Source organism: Nannobrachium achirus, assembly GCF_963921795.1.
Source record: "Nannobrachium achirus genome assembly, chromosome: 9".
Lineage (NCBI taxonomy): Eukaryota > Metazoa > Chordata > Actinopteri > Myctophiformes > Myctophidae > Nannobrachium > Nannobrachium achirus.
Window position 1 is genome coordinate 39,495,808 of NC_137818.1, and position 23,588 is coordinate 39,519,395.

Below are 23,588 nucleotides of genomic sequence, written 5' to 3' on the forward strand. Positions count from 1 at the left end.
AAAGTACAACTACTGCAGAACTACACTTATTTAGTAGCTGCTAATTTACTTTTATAGGAATTCCTTAGATATTTGCTCTTTTGATCTTACTTCTTGCTTTTCTGAGACTTGGCATTTCAAGTCATGATCATTGTACTGTATTTGTCTTATTGGTCTTTGTGCTAATAAGGAAGGGTTCGCACCAAAACATTGTGGGCGCTTGGAAAATCTGGATGCCCAAATAGAGTGGACACTTTGGTAAATTTGGGTAGCAAAACAGAGTGGGCAGCGAGACGTCTGGGCACCAAAACTGAGCAGGCACCAGGGATGCTGTGTACTGTAGTTGAAGTCACTCCATGACATGCTCTGTAGTTTGTGTGTGAATTAAGCATAAGAAATCATTGCAGGATTAGGTGAGAGGAAAGACAGGTTAAACCCAATAATGATCATAAAATAAGTGTACGTTTTTCCAGCAGAATAGATTTAGAAAACAATTTGAATTACTAAACTAAGACATTTTGTTTTAAAATATTAAATGATTGTCCTTTTTCTGCACCGGTGCCATATATGAGACACCCCATAGCATCCCATTACTGGACATGTCATAGGTGTGTGTGTGTGTGTGTGTGTGTGTGTGTGTGTGTGTGTGTGTGTGTGTGTGTGTGTGTGCGTGCGTGTGTGCGTGCGTGCGTGCATGTGATGAGTGGGTCTTACAACTTAATGATGAATTATTAAATGTATTAGAGATGCTAATGAAGTAGTGCCCAGTCTATCAAAGTTCACCTCAAGTGCCCACCCAGAAGGAGAAGAAAAGGTGCCGTCATAGACCACACGAGACTGACACAGTATGTCCATATATGGGCAAATTGGGCATTCCAAGATATAAATGGTAAATGGTGCCTTTATATCACGTTTTTATCCAATTAAGGCATGCACTTTACATAGATCGTGCATTACATTCACCCATTCACACCCACATTCATACACAGATGGCGGAGGAAACCATGCAAGGCACCAACCTACTCACCAGGAGCAACTAACTAACCAATCTGGCAAGCCATTGTTAAAGAAAAGGGAACAGCCACTCGGTTTGTCCCTAGACTCTGTCTCGAGAGGATGCTAACTAAGTACCTCAGGGGGAGCCCGGATTCAAACTGGGAACCCTTTGGGAACCCTTCGTGCTATAATGACGGTTTCTCTACCCCTGAGCTTTGCCACCTCATTAAGGAGGGTAGAGGGATCTCAATAAATGGGAATAAAAGGGACAAGCACAGAATCCATTTGCAAGTGTGACTCGTGTCACACCAACCACACTTGCAATTTCCCAGAATTGCATCTTTCTAGTTGGATTGTACAGTTGAGAGTGACAGGAAACAGGGAACCTGCGACTCGCTGTCAGGCAGCATTAGAGCCTACATACAGTATATGTGGCATGTGCCTTAACCACTAGGCCACCGCCAATACTGTAATACTGACTCCATTATGAGCAGCCACCTCTTGAGGTCTTCTTCCATGTCAGATTTCCACACTGTCCTCACCTCATGCAGGGCACTGCAGGCAAGTGCCCTCCGGACCTTCAGATCCTGTTCCATTGAAGAAGCCCAGGCCCTGAGATATTTTAAGTCCTTACCTCGAGCACCGTTCCGTCAACACTGGCAATGGATTTGTCCTCCGTGTAAAATGCCAATACCTTAGTTTTCTTGGCATTGAGCTTGAGGCTGATCTTCCTGCACTCCATTTCTACAGCCAGTAGTAGTTCTCTTCCTTTCTCTGCTGTATCCGAGACTATGGCAGTCATGATGGGATGTACTCACCTAGTCTTCCTCGGAAACAGCATGAACCTCAGACAGAGTCTACTCTCTGCCACTGATTGTGATTCTCATGGCACGGTCCATATCGCTACAATAAACAGGAAGGGGCCACAGTGTCACCTTGTAGGACCCGTCTCAATGGGTGATCTACATTTACTCTGTAGGCGCATTTTACGGTCTTGTCCACCAACACACGTGATGAAGTGATGATCACTAGTCTGATGATGATAACAAAATAGGCAAGAGTGCAATGTATATACAGTAAAGGTTATTTTTCACCCATGTCAGATACTTCTTGCCAAGAAGTTAAAAGTTAAAAATGCAAATCATGGTCATAAGCAGACCATGCCTAGAGTCCATAAATATATTTCCTATCCATAAACATTAAATCAATTACAACATTACAATTTGAGAGCATAACCTGAAGCCATGATTGTTCATGTTAGATAGCTTTGTTTTGGCAGGCCATAAACGTCCCTGTCTACCAAAACAAACAGTGAAAACACCAAAATATAGCGAGAGGGCAATGTGTTCTGCAGGTAACCACCACCACCACAACTCCAGTGGCTGATAACTGCTGGTAACAGTATGTATTGTTTTGTCACATAAATGCAGCCCTATTTTCAGGCAGAAATAACAATGGAGCTGAAACTACTCAACCTCTGGTTAGAATGGGAAAGCTATGATTAATTGTTGTGGCAATAGCAATACTGTCTTCATACTAAATAATACTACATTCTTTTGATCCACAAAGGTCAACAGTTTATCATGTAGCATGAGTACAGGTGAACAGACAGAAACGTGACTCCACCCTTTATCTGATGCTACTTGCTGGAAGAGTTGCCACTACATAGTTGCCACTACACAGGTTTATTTGGGGCTCAAATACATATGGTCAATAATGTTGGGCATAATCAAGAAGCTGAAGGTCAGATTGTCTTCTAATAAATACATACATATGTTCCTACCCTTGTTTTGTCTTGCCTTGTATCGCCTTCTGCTCTGCCCTTGCTTTCCAGTCTCTCTAGTCTCTACACTGACCTATCTGAGGAAAGGATAAAATGCAAAATACATCACATAAAAAGAAAATGACTCTTGGTGATAAATTAGTATCACAATATTCAATCTTTTGCCTCAAGTAAAATGAATGAATGATCTTTTTTAAAGAAAATTGTGAAAACAGCAGATCTGGGCTTAAGAGATTAATCAGACCAATTAATTTAATAATTAGACCTGTTTGACTATGGCAGTCATGATGGGATGTACTCACCTAGTCTTCCTCGGAAACAGCATGAACCTCAGACAGAGTCTACTCTCTGCCACTGATTGTGATTCTCATGGCACGGTCCATATCGCTACAATAAACAGGAAGGGGCCACAGTGTCACCTTGTAGGACCCGTCTCAATGGGTGATCTACATTTACTCTGTAGGCGCATTTTACGGTCTTGTCCACCAACACACGTGATGAAGTGATGATCACTAGTCTGATGATGATAACAAAATAGGCAAGAGTGCAATGTATATACAGTAAAGGTTATTTTTCACCCATGTCAGATACTTCTTGCCAAGAAGTTAAAAGTAAAAAATGCAAATCATGGTCATAAGCAGACCATGCCTCGAGTCCATAAATATATTTCCTATCCATAAACATTAAATCAATTACAACATTACAATTTGAGAGCATAACCTGAAGCCATGATTGTTCATGTTAGATAGCTTTGTTTTGGCAGGCCATAAACGTCCCTGTCTACCAAAACAAACAGTGAAAACACCAAAATATAGCGAGAGGGCAATGTGTTCTGCAGGTAACCACCACCACCACAACTCCAGTGGCTGATAACTGCTGGTAACAGTATGTATTGTTTTGTCACATAAATGCAGCCCTATTTTCAGGCAGAAATAACAATGGAGCTGAAACTACTCAACCTCTGGTTAGAATGGGAAAGCTATGATTAATTGTTGTGGCAATAGCAATACTGTCTTCATACTAAATAATACTACATTCTTTTGATCCACAAAGGTCAACAGTTTATCATGTAGCATGAGTACAGGTGAACAGACAGAAACGTGACTCCACCCTTTATCTGATGCTACTTGCTGGAAGAGTTGCCACTACATAGTTGCCACTACACAGGTTTATTTGGGGCTCAAATACATATGGTCAATAATGTTGGGCATAATCAAGAAGCTGAAGGTCAGATTTTCTTCTAATAAATACATACATATGTTCCTACCCTTGTTTTGTCTTGCCTTGTATCGCCTTCTGCTCTGCCCTTGCTTTCCAGTCTCTCTAGTCTCTACACTGACCTATCTGAGGAAAGGATAAAATGCAAAATACATCACATAAAAACAAAAACAATGTTGACCTATGTTGGGGTGTCTGGGGTTAGAAAATGACTCTTGGTGATAAATTAGTATCACAATATTCAATCTTTTGCCTCAAGTAAAATGAATGAATGATTTTTTTTTAAGAAAATTGTGAAAACAGCAGATCTGGGCTTAAGAGATTAATCAGACCAATTAATTTAATAATTAGACCTGTTTGATCCCGCAGGGAAACTCAGCTTTCAGCTTCACCCTGCTGATTTCTGCCCAACTGGTCAGAATTGAGTGCACCTTACATTGCCAAGAACTTAAAGTACTACTTTAAAGGAATACTACGATCGATTGATTGATCATTAAAATAAACATGCTCAGAAAATGTACACAGCCCACCCATCTGACCACTTGAACATGGCAGTCATTTAGCTCAGATGGGAGGGCTGCGAACACTTTAGAGATTTTCAAGTGGGCCCTGATGCAGAAAAGGTTGGGAGGTTGAACTACTGTTCTAGGACTCACAGACAAGCCCCACAGCCAGGGGCGTCACAAGGGGGGGAGTGGGACTGAGTTTCTAGGGCCCAAGGTGGAGTGGCCTTAACTATTTTATACTTTAGCTGTTGAAAAATAGCAGATATACAAACTTGTAGATCTGCTATTTTTTTGAAAATGTGTGCACATCTTTGAATATATACATTTTTAAGCGAACATTTGTAACTCAAATTTAGATTATGGGGGATCCCTCAAACGAAATATTTTGAGATGGGGGTCCGTGGCCAAATCATTTTGGGGGTCCTTCCCATGAAAAAGTTTGAGCACCACTGACATAGAAACAGAAACATAGGTTTTTCCAAAAAAAAACTCGATAGGATTTGAAATATTCAACGACTTGCACAAGTTTTCATGATTTTTCAAAAATAGCAGATCTACAAGCTCGCAGCACGGCACCTGCTATTTTTCAATAGTTGAAGCACAAAATAATTGAAGTGAATCCTTGTACCCAGGGCCCAGAATTTGGTGCGACACCCCTGCCCCACAGCCCATACTTCCTGGAATCCCACAGCCCCCCATGAGACAAAAATTGCTTGGATGTCAGCAACCTGGTGTTCTGATTAGAGGTGATTAATCTTGGCAAGGAGAGCAGAAATCACCTGCCGTCTTGTGTTCCCATCAACTTGCTGTTACAGCAGCCACACTACTCTGTTTCCACACATGTTCTGTTAGGAGAATGTTCCAAGAGACACGCCAGACCAATGGGGGCTCTCTTATTGCACACTACACTGGATTATTCATTTTTCCCCCTACAGTTTTCACCACTTCCTTCTCCATCTCTTCCTTCCCCCTCCTCTCTGCTCTGCTCAGGCCAATCACAACTGGCCCAGACACTATGGCTGCAGTCCTGGCTTCTTTTCATAAAGCCAAGAGAATCCACATAAAGCTTGTGGTGAAAGAGTTGCTGAATCCATTCGGCTGTATCCACTTTATTGTCATAAAACACACCGCCGGTTGATGGGGAAAACAATATGGAATGATTGTAATACTCACCTGTCTTTCTTACACAGGGTTGGTGAAAGCATCCAAAGTGCAGTGGCCTACATCTGCATGGTATCCTATCCACACCCCATGAGACAAGTGAGCTTTCATTAGCAGGGCCTGTTAGTTACAATGTGAGGCATACATTTATTTGGTATGTGGTTCAAGTATTAAGAATACCGGTACTATAGTGAGTACTGTACATACTTGAGTACTATTTATTATTTAATTGTTTTGAATATCTATACTTTACTTGAGTATTATTATTATTATTGTATACACTTCACTACATTTCTAGGAAAAGAAAATAGTAATGAATTAACCATTAAATCCTATTTAAAATAGTGAAAATAGGGAAATTCAACATTGTAATACAGCAATACATTGATTTTGAAAAGAAAATGTACATAATTGTAATTTGTACTTTTGATATAAAAACACTTTTGAAAAGCAAGTATTACAGTACTTTAACTATAAAAGCTACCCTCACTACCCACTTTACATTATAATGTGCTTATTGCGACCGTAGGTCACAGGTAACGCTTGTCTTTTTTGTTGATTGACTCTCACACTCTGACATCATGCTCTGACATCACTGCGCCACCTCGCCCTTTAGGGCAAGGTCGATTTTCGCCCTTATAGGCGTCTTACTTTTAAGACATTATAATGATCGTGATAAATGTTTATAATCATGTACGAAATGTGGTTATGCAAAATTATAAACATTTATAACAAGCTTCATGTTATGAAGCATTATAATACATGAATGTGATTATAATAATGCCAGCACTTAAGTTACTTATAACACTTCATAAACCTTGTTATTATGCATACTTAATAAACTTTTATAACAAGAGTTAGCCTATAATTCATCATAATCATGTGGTTACTTATAACGCATTATAGACACAACCATAATATAAAGTAAAATCTCATATTCGTCATATGTTTAATGTTATATGAGTTAAAAAAATGATCTAAATTTAAATAAGCCATGTACTTTCTTGGGCCTATCCTTTTAGTTGACCTTGTACCAGTTAACTGTAGGCCTACTGTCATGAAAAAACTGTACCTGGCATTCTATGCAAACTTCTAATAAATGCTTCAATCAATCAATCAATCAATCAGTCAGTCAGTCAGTCAGTCAGTCAGTCAGTCAGTCAGTCAGTCAGTCAGTCAGTCAGTCAGTCAGTCAGTCAGTCAATCAATCAATCAATCAATCAATCAATCAAATTCAGATAAGCCTTTGCTGCCTTCCTGTCTACCCTTATCTCCTCTTTGCACCTACTTATCTTCTTGATTTTGGTATTGTTGAACTTATTTGTTGTTCCCAACTTCCATGTGTTTTTTGTATTCCCTTCTGTAATTTTAATTAGTGGGATTTTGTGCAGCACTTTGTAAGTTGTAACTTCTGTTTCTAAAAGTGTAAATACATGTAAATAAATCATTTACATTACATTTACATAAATGATGTAAATTATTATTATTACTATTATTATTTGACCGGCAGCCGGACTATCATGTACGTCCGTCCACATTCTACAGTAACACAGGTCGGCTGATACAGGGAATAATAATATTTCTGCTCGATTGGCGATTGGCCAAATGCTTGTCGACCCTTCCTCAAGGTGACGTTTGATTGGCTCATTGGCACGTGATGTCACTAGGAAGCGCCGAACTCTAGTTTTCCAAAGTTTGTGTGTAGCCATGGATAACAGATGAACAAAAGTGAATTAATGGATTATTAACTGTCTACATGACAGGTAAGCGCTTACTTACACTGTTGACGATGGTAGCTCAAGTGAATTAGCCTCCAGCTCCCTCTGGTTACTGTAAACCCCCAGTTTTGTTTTTGCTAACCAGTGTAACCACGGAGCCTCAGCAGTAATCAAGAAAGCAAAAAGCTAGTCGTAGGTGGATTTCAATGCTACGCCTTTAAATGGTTAGCTTTGCGAATAAAATCACCTCTTCAGACTTGTCTGCAAATCGGAGTTCTTCGATGTTGTCTGTCTGTGAAGTGACCGAGACTGACTCGATAGCGACCAGATTAACATGCTAGCTAAATTTAGCAAGTTAGCTTTATCGTTAGCAAGTTAGCTGACTGTTCCTGTTAGTTTGATGGGTATGTAAACATAGATAACATTGACACGCCCACTTTCCCATGTCAATACAGGATATTCACTGGTTATTTGTTTGTTTGACTCAGCAAATATTTAAATGTATTTGAAGACAAATGAATCCACTAGTGTTGTGTATTTATATAGGTGTATGTGATATATATATATATATATATATATATATATATATATATATATATATATATATAGATATATGGACAGAAGATAAATAAGAAATGAAAGGAACCCAACCCACTTGTAAGTTCAATGCTTAATTGCTCAAATGCATTCAAATACCATCTTTCCTTTTTGAAATAATATAATGTTACAGAGGAAATCTTATCACACCACCATACCTAGAAGGAACACATTTACTAATGCACCTTTCAAAACAACGACTCACTCAAGTGAACAACAAGGCTGTAATTAAAGCAGTTCAACACAGTCACCATGAGATTATGTGCCTAATTAACATTAGTTTGCTGTATTTATGTGTGTTGTCATTTAGTACGTACGTGTAAGGTGGGCGGTCCGTCATTTCCTGTCCACTTGTCCAGCAGTTCAGAGTTATAAATGTAGTATTCTTTCCTCTGTCAGATGGATGACATCAACCTACACCACAGGCTCCTGAACTGGAGGCGTAGGATCAGGGAAATGGGAGAAGTACGTCCAGCACAAGAGAGATATATGAGGTTGCTGAAAGATGGAGACACGCTCAGGTGAGCCTAGAGGGTGATTCATACTTAGCTGCATGCAGGTAGGGCTGTCACAATTATTATATAATCGTCTAATCGCAATTATTTGACGACATAATCGTGATTATGTTTCATAATCGTCATAATCCTTTCCATGTTGAACATTTTTCATATATGCAGTATATTTTTCATTAAGGAAAAAATCAAACCTCGGTTCGAAGTGGAGCGGTGAATCTGAGCAGCTATACCCTGTGTGTGTTGCTAAATGCCTAAACTGTAAACTGTGCCTGTGAGTGAGTGGTGAGTGTGCCTGGCCTGCACAAAACAGCGCCCCTCCTTTAACTAGTGTGTTGTGTGTGGCCACTCAAGGTATTGCCAGGCTACGGACACGGCCAGCCACCCAGCCACCCACCCAGGGACATACCCACGGACATACCTGTCTATTGGGAGCGCTTTCACCGCTCCAAAAATAGTGGAAATAGCAGATCTACAAGCTCACAACGCGTTGCATCGCGAACGCGTTGTGAGCTTGTAGATAGGCTATTTCCACTATCAATGTTCTTTTTTAAGTATGAAGTTGTCAAATATGTCAGTAATTTCTTTGTATATTTAGGTTATGTGTCATCTACCATGTGCAACTTCAAAGCCTAAAAGCCAAACAGTAATGTAATTGCCAAAGACAAAAACACAATTAAATTGTTAATTGCAATTATTTGAGTGAAAATTAATCGTCACGTAAAATGGCACAACCGTGACAGCCCTAGTCGACCAAAATTAACACCTTGACGTCCGAAATAGAATGGTGGTTGGTAGATTAGCCGTGACATTTCTATTATTGTAGTGTGATCTGAGACATAATATTATGTTTATAAACATGACCCCGCAGCCCCTCCATCTTGAACAGCGCCGCTGTTTTTTCTTTTTTTTTCCCCCCAGGCCAGTAACTCACCATGATTTTCTCGATTTCCGTTGGGATAGAATGGGGGTTTTGGCCGATCGTCGATGTCCCCGTGCGTTTCGCGTGCGCGATCCTTTCACGTAAATGTCCCCGCAAATAGTCCATGTGTGACTGAAGAACAGAACTGAAAAGTTTCGCTAGCATAGCCCCAAGCATGGCTGCAGGAGGAGCTCGAGTGTGTAGACAGTAAACGGATGGGTGGAAGGTGCCTTGGAGAAGGAGAGGCGCTGACGTCACCTCTGCTTCATGCACGGTCTGCATGAGCTATCAGTGCACGAGTGGTGACTAGGGAAGGTTAGACGATCGCCGATTTTCGGATCAAAAGCTTTTATTCCGGTTTTAAAGACAAAGTCCGGGAATGTACGACGTGGCTGAGAGTCCCTGGGGGGATGTGCGATATAGTACGGTTTTAACATTAAGGGGCTCCCCTTGGCTTAGAAGGTGTTAATATCTGATCTACAGGCTTGCCACACGTTGTGCTGATAAGATTTTTGTACGCGTCCCAGGTTTACGGGTGTAAAACAAGTGTAAGAAAGTGGATGAAATTGTTGTTTGTCATACAAGATCCCAACATTTGCAGTTACAAAAAAAAGGGGGGGGGGGGGGGGTTAAAGATTATAGAAAGGAAAAATTAAGGGAAACAAGTCTGGTCAAATATTCCTAATATTATGAGAAATGTCAAATATAAATCCAAGGTGAATGGTTAAAAATATAAATAAATTAGGCAGTTAAATAGCTGCAGATATAGAAACAGTCAATTGTGAGCGTTGTCTTGTGCAGGTGAGACATCACAGCAGATATCAAGCATGTCCGTGTATACATAAGGGACAGTAGTACCAGTGGAGTCATATACACACACACAAGTGGAGGCCTTTAATTGGCTTGGCAGCAGATTTACACCAGAAACTCATAGCACCTAACGTATTTTAGGTCTAACTCTGCTGCCAAGATAATCCAGTGAAGCTATGGGAAACTTAACCAAAACTGGTTATGCCACCTTTGTGAAACCCATGGACTACAGTTATGCACAGTGTCTATTGTAATCATACCAGGTTTTTAAGAAACCCTAACCCTTTGAGAAACATTTCTAATAGACCTTTTTCCCCCTACATTATATTTAAGTTAATTGTTAGCCAATCAAAGCCTCAAAGGAACCTTCAAAATCAATGGCAGAATTGTTCAAGTTATACATTTATAAATAGTAGTAGTAGTGTGCTCTTATTGAGCCTGTCGTCGTCGTTCATAACGTCTAAGTTACGTCTTATATAAAAACAAAGCTTCCAGAACAACATGAAGGCTAAGCAGTGATATGGGCATGCTGAGTGACGGCACACTGCAGGTTAAGGTTATGATGGGTTTCATGAAAGGTTAGCAGTGATATGGGCACGCTGACTCAGCACACAGCAGGTGGTCTCTATTGGTTAACCTGTTTAGATCCACATGGAAACCCCCTCCCCACACACGCACACACACACACACACACACACACACACACACACACACACACACACACACACACACACACACACACACACACAAATTGTTTGGATATTGTGGGCACATTGAGTGTGTGCAGCAGCAGTTCTGCCACACACAACCTCCCCAGTTGTGTGACGTATCCTCAGACCCACTATAATTGAAACAATATTGACAATAATTGCCATTGTCATTTACACAGCAATCTTGAGACCACCCCTACTGGAAGTGGAAAATACGCTCCTCTGTAATTTATTTTTGTTTGCCTCTCATGGGAAAAATAAATAAAAAGCAAAGAAAAATAATCCAGATGCCTATCCTGTGAATTTTCATTGTATTGGATGTATGCCCTCATCAGAGAATGAAGTCATGAATGAATAGGCTTCCACAGTCCACACCTACAATTCTACTGCTTTGTTACAATTCTTCTGCTTTGTTACAGAAGCTACAGTGAAGAGCTTTTAATGTCATCCTTTTTCTTCTCTATTTTCCTGATTTCTACACATACTGGCAGCAACATACAGCTGTATTTCAGTGTATATCCAAAAACCTTGGGAAAAATCAAAAAAAAAAAAAGATCTCAGTCATTGTCATTTGAAAATACTGATTATCAGGTTGCTGATTAGCTATTTTAAATCTTTTTCACATTCTTGTCTACCATAACCTTTTCTTCCATTTACTCTACAGTTTGTGTACAGTATACCATACTGTATTTATGGTATGACAGTGACACATCTGTCCTCCGTGTGATACTGTATTGACAGTGTTTGTATTGAAAGATGATACATTTGTCATCACAATGAAATATTGGTCTTTGTCATAGTGTGGTGCACCTGCTCTGAGATGTTTTTCTGGCTGTGAATGCTGCAGCTAGACCTTTCAGAGGTGGCCTATTCTTAACCTGTGATTTCTTCTTTTTAGTTACCAAGGGAACTCTGACGAAGTGGGTTGCTATGTGGCTCCCCAGCCTTTATCAAAGGGAAATTGCTACTTTGAGGTAAGGCACATTTGACAGTTAATCCTGTTTCAACACTTCTCTGTAATGGTATTCTGGTATAAGCTAGTTATTGCAATTGCAATTTCTGATCACGGCTTTTAGTGACTGTAAGACCCTGCCATAAGCATTCCGAGACATTTTGTCTCTCACCAGTTTATGTGATTACTAAAAACTAATGTCTCAACCCAATATTGTGTGCTTTTCCCCCCCTTAAGTAGACCATGCATCCAAGAGGAATTGAGAGTATTTTGAAAAGCTGAGAATGTTTTGGTTCTTGAGCGATCATTCATTTTGAAATGTTGGGGGGGATTATGCACAATATGATAGGGTTCCCACATACCATCATTTCTTGATGTGCCCAAGATTACTTTTCCATCCATCCAGCAATTTAATCCCCTGGAATCCTATTGCTGACAATTTTCTCAACTTCATATTAAATTCCGAGAGCCCCCTGCAGTCCCAATTCACGACTGCAAAACCACTACCTCAAAAATGTCCTGGCTGTTTTGGAATGAGGGATAGGGTGTGGGTTAGGTGGTATCTCTGAGGGCGAAGATTAATATAACACACAGTGTTTTTCAGAAGCGGGCAGACATGCAGAGGAAGAGAATATTGGACATTTATTTAGCGAGCTGATGCGCTTCTATGTATCGGGCCAGTTCAGCAGGTCTCTGCGTCTAGTGCGGTTTGAAGGGGAAAAGTGTCCCAGTGATTTAGTACAGGAAAGCCTGCTAGGGTCCAGTCATAAATTGGGCTAGCGGAGGGTTGCAGTTTGTTATTTATGTGGCTTGTGTACAGCGGCTACTGTGTGCATAGTGAAAGTCGACGAGGACCCGGTGGCATGTGGTCTATTGGTGGCAGGTGGGGCAGGTTTAATGGGTTTCCTTTCCTAAAGGTTTTAGACATTGGGAAGAAGATATATAGATCAGAGTTTACCAATCTTTTTCAACTCAAGACCCCCCCCCCCCCCCCCCCCCCCCCCAAAAAAAAAACCCCACAAAAAAACAATCCTGTCAATTTCAGTGCTTCTGACACCATAGCATTTGTTTTCGGTTATGTTTGTGAAAAGAAGTCAGTCCACCACAGCTTTGAAATCCGCTGTGTGCGCCACTGCGCCAACCTTGCTCGACCGTATGCTTTGTGTAGTTACTGTAGTAGTATGTGAGGTTTTGTCACTTTGTACCAGATCTTACATTTCCTTAAGGGTACCGTATGTCTTGCCCTCACCTGATCCCCGAACCTGGTCAGTTTAGATGAGTTTAAAATATTGTACATGTACGTAAGTACCAGGGTTAAGGTGTCCATTAAATAGCCTATCATTTTACGCAGCACCATCCATGTTGTGACGCACATGCTGCAGATTTCCCAGATATCTAAAAATTTTGGGTCGTTGTTTTTCCAATTAAAGGTCAGGCTTCTGTCAGAAAATGCGTCAGTACTATCCTCGTGTTTCCTCATTAAGCTTTCACAAGGGATTTATTTCAGCTACACCGGTACCTCTCCACAGACACTTTTCATCATCGCTCTTCTTCAAGCCCAGCCGAACATCTGCAGCATTCCCCTTATTTCAACAGATTTATTTGAAAAGTTCCTAGACGGGTTGTGAACGAGTGCCTGCCTTCTTCTCTCGTCATCGAATTCATCTCGCATTTTTTCCCCAGGCTTTTATTTGGACATTTACACACTCAATTTATATTTTGTGGTATTTTAATTTTAATGTCTTTGATTGTGTCAAGTGTGGTAAGTATAGCCTGTCAAGCCAAGACGTTGGTCCCCTATCAGAGAAGGGATTGGTTTCCTCCAAAGTAGAGCCAAGCCAGAGCGGAGGAGCTGGAGGCCTGGATTTTTACTCAGGGAAACCTAAGAAGTCTGGTTTAAGATCTGCTGATATGCGTTCGCGAGCTGTGTTTTGGAAGCCTGTGCTGGACGGGAAGGGATGGAGAATGATGGTGATCGGTAAGGGGAGAAGCATAAGAGAGATGGCAAAAGAAGGAATGACAAATTAAAAAAGAAAGGCGTCCAGGTGGTGCAGGGTCAAAGTTACTAACCACCACCATGGAGAGACTGTGGTTTGGTTTCCTCCACTGGCCCTCCAGCTCAGCTGGGCACTACAACAAAGAGAATTGGGTTGTGTTATCTGTCGCTGCACTAGGGAAGGGACGATATGAAAATGTCATATCACGATTATTGTGACCAAAGAAATCTCGATTTACGATATTATCGCGATAATCAAAATCCATTATCCTGGGGCAGAACATTTGCAGATCTACAAGCTCACAACACGTCGCAACGCGACGCGTTGTGAGCTTGTAGATTGGCTATTTTTTGGCAAAGACATCTTTGATAGAGAGTGGAAAAAAAGTATCAAGTACGTATGTTATAAGTTCCTTTTACCAATATAGAGGGTTCAAGTGGTACCGGATATGGAGCTCGGCAAATAAAAGGTGAATTGATCCCAGTGCATGACGGAGGACGATATCACGATAAAGTAAATCTCCACGATACGATTATCGTGAGTGTTTATTATCACGATAAACGATAATATTGCGTATCGTCCGATTCGTCCCATCCCTACGCTGCACCAGCAACTCCTAGAGGTTGGTTCCGCTGGGAGCACAACTGGAAGGGAAAACATGTTCCTCCGCATGCAGTGAATCCCCTCACTGTCAGAGGACAATAAGACAACCATTTGTATTTGACGAGATGTCGTTGGTCTACACCTCCTCAGACCAAGAGAGAGTTAGCAGTGATTGGATCTATACAAACGTGTGTAATTGGCATAACGACTACATTGGAGAGAAACAAAAAAAAAGTATCAAGAATTATATTGTTCGCTTACCAGGACAGACTGTGTACATGCATGTGCACACACATGCACAGCCCACTAGGGCATTCACGAATAGTGATTTTTAGAATTCGAATTATTCAACCTCAAAGTATTCGAATAGTCGAATATTCGACAGGACTGGCCAAACTGTCAAATATTAAGTAAGCAAGAGGCAAACATTGTGAAAATAGCAGATCTACATGCTCACAACGCCTCGCGTTGCGAGTATGTAGATCTGCTATTTTCACAATATTTATCTGCGGAACCGAGTCACATTAATACCTACAGTTCCAAGTGCTTGTCAGGGTGGGGGTCCCCAGTTCAAATATGTTTATTTTGGGGGTCACGGTTGAGAACCCCTGGTATGGAGCATTAACAAATTCATCCACCAGGGGCATTGACAACTCATTTTTATGACTTCCTATCTAGCCAAGCTTTATAAACTATATCTTTTTTAAAGAGAAAACAATACAAAAAATTAAAAAATAAGCGAATATTCGACTTCGGTGAACAACATCGAATAGTGACTTTGATATTCCAATTTTAGAATATTCGAATATTCTGTGAATGCCCTAATGCACACACACACACCGGAGAGGGCTACTCTCCTGGATTTGTCTGTATCACCTTTCACCTAATTTTGCTTGGCAGTGTGTGTCATTTGGCTGGGCCTGCCTATTTGTCTGCCTGGCTGGCTGGGTGGCTGTGTGTCGGACTTGCATGCTTGCTGTCTGAGGGTAGGAGATTGTGGCAGATTTCCCATGCTGCCAGTGGGGCTCTAGACAGCTGTATACCCATGGAGGGGAGTCAGACTCTGGGCATCGACAAGAGACCCACACTGGGTAGACAGACTGGGAACCAGGAAAGCCGGAGATTTACAAGCGTCCTCCCCTCCCTGACTGCAGTTTTCCATTGAAAGTGTGACTCAGTGATGTTTCTAATAGTAAAACGTATGACGTGTGTTTTGATTTGGGTTTTCTGTTTCTGTCAAGGGTTGATGGGCTTGCTTTTTCCCCGGGAAGTATGCTATGTTTCTCACAATCTTTCATTTCATCACCCACATACTGTAAGTAAGAAAAAGCTTTTAAGTGCCTGGTTTAAGGGCGACGGTAGGCAAACCTCTTAAGCCTTATTTGGTTCTTTGTGGAATGGTGTCGCACAAAAGAAAAGGAGAAAATGGTCGATCTACAAGTTCACATCATTACAGTGTTTTCATACATTTTGTGTGTGTGTTTGTGTGTGTAGGTGATGATAGTGGACACGGGTGTGAGGGGGACCATTGCTGTAGGCCTGGTGCCCAAGTTCTATAGACTAGACCACCAGCCCGGTTGGCTACCATACTCTGTAGCCTACCACGCTGACAATGGGAAGTAAGTCAAATGGCAACCATCTGTCTATTAAATATATTTATTGATATATTTATCATTCATCTATGCTTGCTTCTCTTAAATCTAATTGTTCTTTTTTTTTGTCTTTTATTATTGTATTGTATTATATAATTGATTGTATTTGATATTGATATAGTTTATTTTGATAATGTTTTTGTTTTAAATTTTCTTTAGAAGACATGGGTAGCAGATATAGAGTGGTCTGGGATAGTGGGAGAGCCCTTATGTGTATGTTTGTTTTTGTTGATATTACTGTTGATTGTTGTGTGTTTTTAGATTGTTTCATTTCATTGTTGGGCGCTCAGGTGACACAGAGAAGTGCCTGCCCACCACTGTAGAGGCTAGGGGTTCGAATCCACAACTGTGCACCAGGGCTTCGTTGAGTGTCTAATATGAACACATTTAGCCCGTGTTCGAGGGAGGAAAGCCAGGTGGGGAGGGTTATATGCACGAATACAAGAACGCTCGCCCCTGGTCAAATTCAGTGTTCTCAGAATGGTTAAACGTAACCTCAGTATGTAATATGCCTAAACCTAACCTTATTCCTAAATGCAACCACAGTAAAACTAGGCCAAATCCTAACCTCATTCCTAAACATAACCTCAGTAAAAGTATGCCTAACCCTAAGCGTATTCCTAACCTTAACCTCAGTAAAACAAATACAAGAATACAAGAACCGCTGGGGGCCAGAGTGTGTTTTGGGGCAAGCGTTCCGGTTACCATATCCACATACTCCAATGGGCTGGGACGACACCTGTCAGTGTATGCAAGAATTGCTTTTTATTGAGTTCATGTGTGAAAAGCTTGATCACATGTGTATAATGATCCAAACATACTGAGCACAGCGATCGTTCCGGCCACACCCTAAGTGTGGTGGGACTGCTACACGAGAGACACCCTGCACTGCAAAATCCTGAGTGCCAGTTTGACTCGGGAGTGTATGGGTCAGTGGTTGCGGTACTGTAATGGTCCATTTGGTTCAATGTGTACACACTCAGTGTTAAATTAACATTAAGGATTTCACTGGGTGATCTGGCAGAATCAAACACTGTTTTCTGCTTGTGGACTTTAGTCCACACTCGCAATGCTGTAACAATTTAGGCAACATAATAACATTGCTATTAGCAAACTTCAAAACTGTAAATTCAAGAACCTGCAAGTTTGGTTGCGGTGTACAGCCATTGGGACTTGATGGATCTGTGGGGAAAGGTAGCAGTCCTACGACGTGAGGTTCACATTTTGCCCACTATGATCAGAAGAGAAGGTGCTTTTGGGGATGGGCTCTATAGACGCTCCTCAGCATGCTATTCCGATTTATGGTTGATTAGATGTTGTGTTTGTTCATGATGATTCTGTTGAAGAAAAAGGCTCATCCCACACATTTTGGATGAAAGATAACACTGTCCTAATTTGAAGGAGATTGGTCCAACAAATCATGTTTCTGCAACATACAGTTAATGTTTTTGCATTTGTGGCACCTCCTGTGTGTAGAAGTGAAATCACTTTTGCCACAGTAGTTCATTTAGGCCTAGAATTATTGAATGCTTTAACCGGTGAAAAATAGCAGATATACAAGCTCACAGCGCGGCACCGAGTGCCGCGCTGCGAGCTTGTAGATCTGCTATTTTTTGAAAATGTGAAAATGTGTGCAAATCTTTGGATATATGTATTTTCAAAGCGAACGTTTGTAACTCAAATTTTGCTTCTGGGGGGGTCCCTGGAACTAACTATTTTGAGATTGGGGGGGGGGGGGGGTCCGTGGCCAAATAAATATCATTTTGGGGGTGCTTTACATGAAAAGGTTTGAGAACCACTGACATAGTAGTCTCTCAAGAACAGACTAACTGAGCTCCAGTTAAGTGAAAAGGACCTTTTCTTTGACGATGGCTGGCCAGATTGCTGACATAGAAACAATAGAAGGATTCAAAAGACACTCATAGAATCGGGTCAAAATTCGAATTTTCAAGATTTTTCAAAAATAGCAGATCTACAAGCTCGCAGCACGGCACTCGGTGCCGCGCTGTGAGCTTGTATATCTGCTATTTTTCAATAGTTAAAGCATAAAATAATGATACACAATAATGTGTACCTGTTCAAAAATGGATTAATGAATATTGTACTGTTTCAAACTCTTCACATCTCTCCCTCTTTAGGTTATACAACGGCAACCCTGTGGGTCAGCAGTTTGGACCAAAGTGTGCTCGCGGTGACCGCATTGGCTGTGGGATACACTCAGAAAATATTGAGGCAGGATTTACGACTGTCTTTTTCACCAAAAATGGCAAAGAGGTGGGTTCTCCGTCTCTCGCGCCAATCCACAAGGATATCCTTTAAACAAACACAGTACGGCTATGGAAATAAAAGCAGAGCCTGTCTTGTTTGTGTGTATGTTTGTTGCCAGTTGTGTGTGCATTTGTGTGTGTTAACATGACATGAAAATATTTTTCCAGTACTGGAAAAGTTTTGGAATTGATCATGGGTCCTGGAATGTCTTGGAACAAATAGCTATGCATTGTCTTTGGTTATTGATTTTGTTAATACCTCTGAAATGACAAATTAAACAAATATTAGAGGCAGAAATTGTGAAAATAGCAGATCTACATGCTCGAGGCGTTGTGAGCATGTAGATCGGCTATTTTCACAATAGAACCGTGTTATACAAAATTCCTCTACTCTTAGTGCTCGTCAGGGTGCCAGGGTCCCCAGTTCACATACTGTATGATTATTTCGGGGGTCACGGCCTGAAAAGGTTGAGAACCACTGGCATACACTACCTGTCTTTGGGCATTGCACATAGGAGTAAGCGACTCGTTATTGAGCTGAATTATTGTTATATAGTCCTGGAAATCGGGTTAAATATTCTGGAAAAATTTTGGAAAGGTTTTGGAAATTAAATGGTAAAGATGTGTGGGAACCCTGTATTTAGAGTATTCCTAACCATGGTCTTTGTTTGTCTTGTCCAGGTGGGTTCCGTGGAGGTGCCTGTCTCGGTGGAGGGCCTGTTCCCTGCCGTAGGGATGCACTCCCTGGGGGAGGAGGTGCGAGTGGACCTGCAGGCAGAGTGGCTCATGGAAGAAGATGACAGCCTGATGATGGTGGACAGCCATGAGGATGACTGGGGACGGCTCTATGATGTCAGGATCAGCGGCACAGTAAGAATATATGCATTATTAGACACCTCTTAACGACTAGGGATGTTCCCAGCGATTCATTTCACTGATGTATACACGTTTCTGAACAATGTAGATGGATAGATACCTTTATTATCCCAAGGGGGAAATTCAGTTGTCCAGTTGCAGCACAGCAGTATACAGTTATTTACAAAGTTACAAAGAAGTAAGAAAAAAGATAGATAAGAGGAAAAAACAAGAGCAGTACAGTACCAATAAAGAGAAGGTGAAGGTGTGCTTTTTCATACGTAAATGAATGTCCCATATTATACTTAATCACATGGCAGTGTCGCGCAAAAATAACAAAACTGCGATTCCATATTTCACAAAAAATATATATCAAATGATACCCTACATGCCAAAATGTTGGTGCCAGGTTGAAAGTAGTTCTGTCTGAGAGTTTTAGAAATATTTAACCAATAAAAAGTATTAACAAGAGCTTGTGACTAAATAACTTCATTTGAACACGAAGTTCTTTTTCCCATTTCCTGATACAAGGTTTCGACCCAACAGCGATGATGTTGTTTAGTGCCGCCTAGCACATGCCAATAGTTTTGCACTTGCTCGTTATGGTTGTTAACTGCTTCTTGACATTAGTTTTTTCTTCTTTTTTTTACAAAGTCGCCATAAACACCAGGGAAACAAAGTCTCAGTCACTTTCCCTGGATACAAAACAATTTATTTCAAGCTACTTATTTAAATTATTTTGCACCAATGCTTGACCCCTCTAAGAATAAATGTGGCTCCTCTCTGGGTTGTTTCTGGAGATACTGTAGCCCTCTGCCATCATCATTAGTGGGTAATCAAGTTCTTCAGTATGATATAAAGAAAACAAACGATAATGATGACCCATTATCAAGCAAAAAAAACATAGATATGTAACAGAAATACATATGGGGATTGTGCTTTCTTTTTTGGGGCCTTTTTGCTTAACTTTAACAGAACATTGTAGTGCAACAGGAAAGAGATTTTAGAGAGGATCGTGGGCACGAGTCGGAAAGCAAATCGGGCACGACGCACAAACCGGTTGGCTACTGAAACACACCGACACATGGATTTCCTTTGCAGTCTTTTATGATAGTCTTTATGATATAGTAGACCTCTCCTCCTCCTCTTTGATAGATTGGTCATACAGGAATGTGAATATTTCATATTCATATTTCAAACAGACTTAACCAGCCACAGCCAAAGATTTACCAGGAATGTGCATGGTGGTGGCTGGTGCTAATTTCCCACCTTGCCCATTTCGGGCTGTTCCTGATGAATGGTATGTGCATGTATCTGCAAACTTAAACTCCCACAGCTAACACTTGTTGGTCCTTGGCACTTTGGTCCTTTTCCTTTGGACTGGATATTAACCATATCAGACCAAGAGGATTTTTTCATTGATCCTGGGTCATTTTCTCCAGACATGTGCTGAGCCATATTTCATGTCCTTTGCGCATCATACATTTGAGTGGGATTCTGTTTATACAAAAACTGAACACATTGGCCAAGGTCACAGTGCCGTTCCTGCCCCTTTGAGGGAACAATGAGCTGCAGCACCTCTATTTGCTTTGTGAGTACCCATCACTGGAGCACCCACCAGCCTCCTCTCCAGCACAGTGTGAGTCAAAAAGGCAGCAGGCTGCTTTCTCATCAACATGGCTGTCCCTGGCAGCATACGTATGTCCTAAATGCACATCACACACACACACACACACACACACACACACACACACACACACACACACACACACACACACACACACACACACACACACACACACACACACACACACACACACACACACACACACACACACAACATCATTCTGAAGGTAGACTGAGGTCATAAAAGCAGAGTGCTGCGGGTGATGAGTAGGATGATTCAACCACTGTCCTCTCTCTCCCTGTCTCTGTCTCTCTCTCTGTTTCTCTCTCTCTCTCTGTGTGTCTCTCTCTCACTCACACACACACTGTTTTCCTGGACCGAGGGCTGGCAATGGCACGGAACGTGCCGGCAGAGCCAAGGGTCCTGGCAGCTCACCAGGTTGTAAAAATTCAATAAGAGGAGTAACGGGACTCCAAGGAATCTTTTCCTCGCTCTCATGTGGTTGGAGGTTTTCACAGCTGGGGTGTCTGACTGCGTGGGCCACTCCATGGTCCAGTTTCTGAGTCCAGGTTTTTGACTTTCTTTCTGTCTCGCAAGTCCCATTCTAGCACCACCTGCCTTACCCCACCACCACCACCCACCGTTCACTCCCATCATGATGAGTAAGCCACCTCTTAGCCCTCACCCGCATTGGTGTGGTAGCCGGTGAGAGGGCTTCTGGGGCTGACGAGATGCTCGGCTTGATAAGGCTGTCGAGTTTTGACAAGTACAACGAAGGCTTAGTCTTAGTGTGGGTGGATAAGACGAGGGGGAACAAAGTGGCCGCAGTAGCTGCCCTTGCATGACGGCAAGTATGAGGATATGAGTCTTCGGTTTGTAAAGGAAAGCAAAGGCAAGGCACCCCACATACAAAAAAGATGGGAATGAGAGGGAAGCTGAGGATAGGAAAGAAGTTTGTTTTGAAGCCTATAAAGCATATAGCATCAGGATTATTTAGTATCATGTTGGATTACGCGTTAATGGCGTAAGATTAAGTGAGCCAGAAGGTGGGCACACTTAATCTCTTTTTATAGGTTTGGATCTGTGTGCCTTAACGCCGTTTTGGTTTCCTCCAACGCGAAACGGTTCCACATTTCCCAGGTCTATTTTGGATCGATCTGTGATGAAAGAAGCCCCTTTTTTCCTCCCACTTCGTCTACTCTTCGAGATCCTGCCCACACCGGTCCGACAGTGGAGGCAAACATAACAGTACAAAGCACTAACCTGCTCATTGCGAGCAGTTATGATCTCAGTGTCTTGCTCAAGGACACCGCGCTACCTCCTGAGCTACTGCCGCCCATATTCATGAGTCTCATGTATAGTTAAAAGACTGAAAGATGTTCCTTCTTTCACATCTGCGTATGTACTGTAGCTAACAGTAACAGAAATTTCCACTGTGCTGGTTTCCAATGAACTACGGGACCCATCATTCTGTGGCCATAGCTTTGCATCCCCAGTTCTTTGCTGCTTGTTTTCACCCTGCGGTACCTTGCTAACATTTGATCAAAACACTGGAATCGTCTTTTTTTTCCTTCTTCTTTCTGTGTTGCTATTTGATGAAGTGTGGGTAATAACTGTTCCGGATGATAGCTGTCCTTACAGATGGTTAAGAGGGGGGAAAATAGGGAGAGGGGAAAGATTGCCGCAAGATAAATGACTTTTCTGACTGGTATGCTTTTTATGAGGCGGAATCGAGAAGCACAAAGCCGCAGAATGCACAGAGCACAATGGCGATGGCAGTGACTTGTCTGCAGCCGAGACTTTGCCTTTGTGAACTGTTTACATTGCAGCCGGCAGGACGCCCGCTCCTGTTTAGATAAGTGGGTATCAGATCCAAGCTTTCTGCCAACTGTCATCATGCCTATATCCAGCCTCTCTGTCCTGCACATCTATCTACATAAACCTCTAAGTAAGTAACAGACCTAAGTTCCCACCCCCACCCCCCCAAAAAACAACTTGCCACTGCATTGTCAAATGTTGTCGTCACCAAAGCATCTCGTATTTAATATATCCTCAAAGCTGTTGTGATGATTTACTTGACTTACTGTTGTGAGGAAGCTGGTATGAAAGAAAAGTTTCAGCGTGCCCTTTATGCATTTTAGTTTAGTCTTTTCATTGCAGTCTACAGCATAATTTTTGCTGTGTTTCATCTTTGACCATGTTCATTCATTGTTGTAGCTCTCATCTTAAGGCCATTTGTTGAGGGTAATGAATTCTTTTCTCATCCGGCACATATTTGAGTGGAACACTGAAGCAAATGGAGTGCATTTTAATTCAAAGACCATGCCTTGGTGGCTGTGTTTTGCCCATGAAGAATTCCACTGGCAGCTCAATATGAAGTGAAAGCAGATGTGTCATTATGCAAAACGTAAACAAAAATAGTTGATGGTTGTCACAACAAAAGACATCCTCGGGGCTTGATCGGTATCGTCACTTGAAGATTGATTTGCCGTTTCACAAAATCATATAATGCAGAAATTGATTACGGTATATGATATTGACACTAACACCCAAGTTGTCAAGCTTCCAATGATGGCAGGTGATTTGAAAATGCTTTAGGAAACAAAAGAGAGTTCCTGACCTGTCAGGATAAAGCAGAGTTTATACTTGGTTGTGCACTGGTGTTGCACACTGAGAATATCAGATCTACAAGCTCACAATGTGTTACACTGCAATGTTTGCTC

At 41.6% G+C, this 23,588-nt stretch overlaps 1 protein-coding gene across 2 annotated transcripts in view; it reads left to right on the plus strand.

Annotated features, from left to right (window-relative positions):
* The first annotated feature begins 7,313 nt into the window (after positions 1 to 7,313).
* The window catches only part of spryd3 (SPRY domain containing 3), a 65,730-nt gene continuing 49,455 nt past the window's right edge, over positions 7,314 to 23,588 (plus strand). For both annotated transcript variants that reach the window (XM_080734134.1, XM_080734135.1), the window contains exons 1-6: positions 7,314 to 7,406; positions 8,358 to 8,479; positions 11,811 to 11,886; positions 15,959 to 16,083; positions 18,255 to 18,390; positions 19,065 to 19,253. In XM_080734134.1, the coding sequence (XP_080590260.1) occupies positions 8,358 to 8,479; positions 11,811 to 11,886; positions 15,959 to 16,083; positions 18,255 to 18,390; positions 19,065 to 19,253 (648 nt within the window). In that variant the 5' untranslated portion in view covers positions 7,314 to 7,406. The remainder of the gene's footprint in view (positions 7,407 to 8,357; positions 8,480 to 11,810; positions 11,887 to 15,958; positions 16,084 to 18,254; positions 18,391 to 19,064; positions 19,254 to 23,588) is intronic.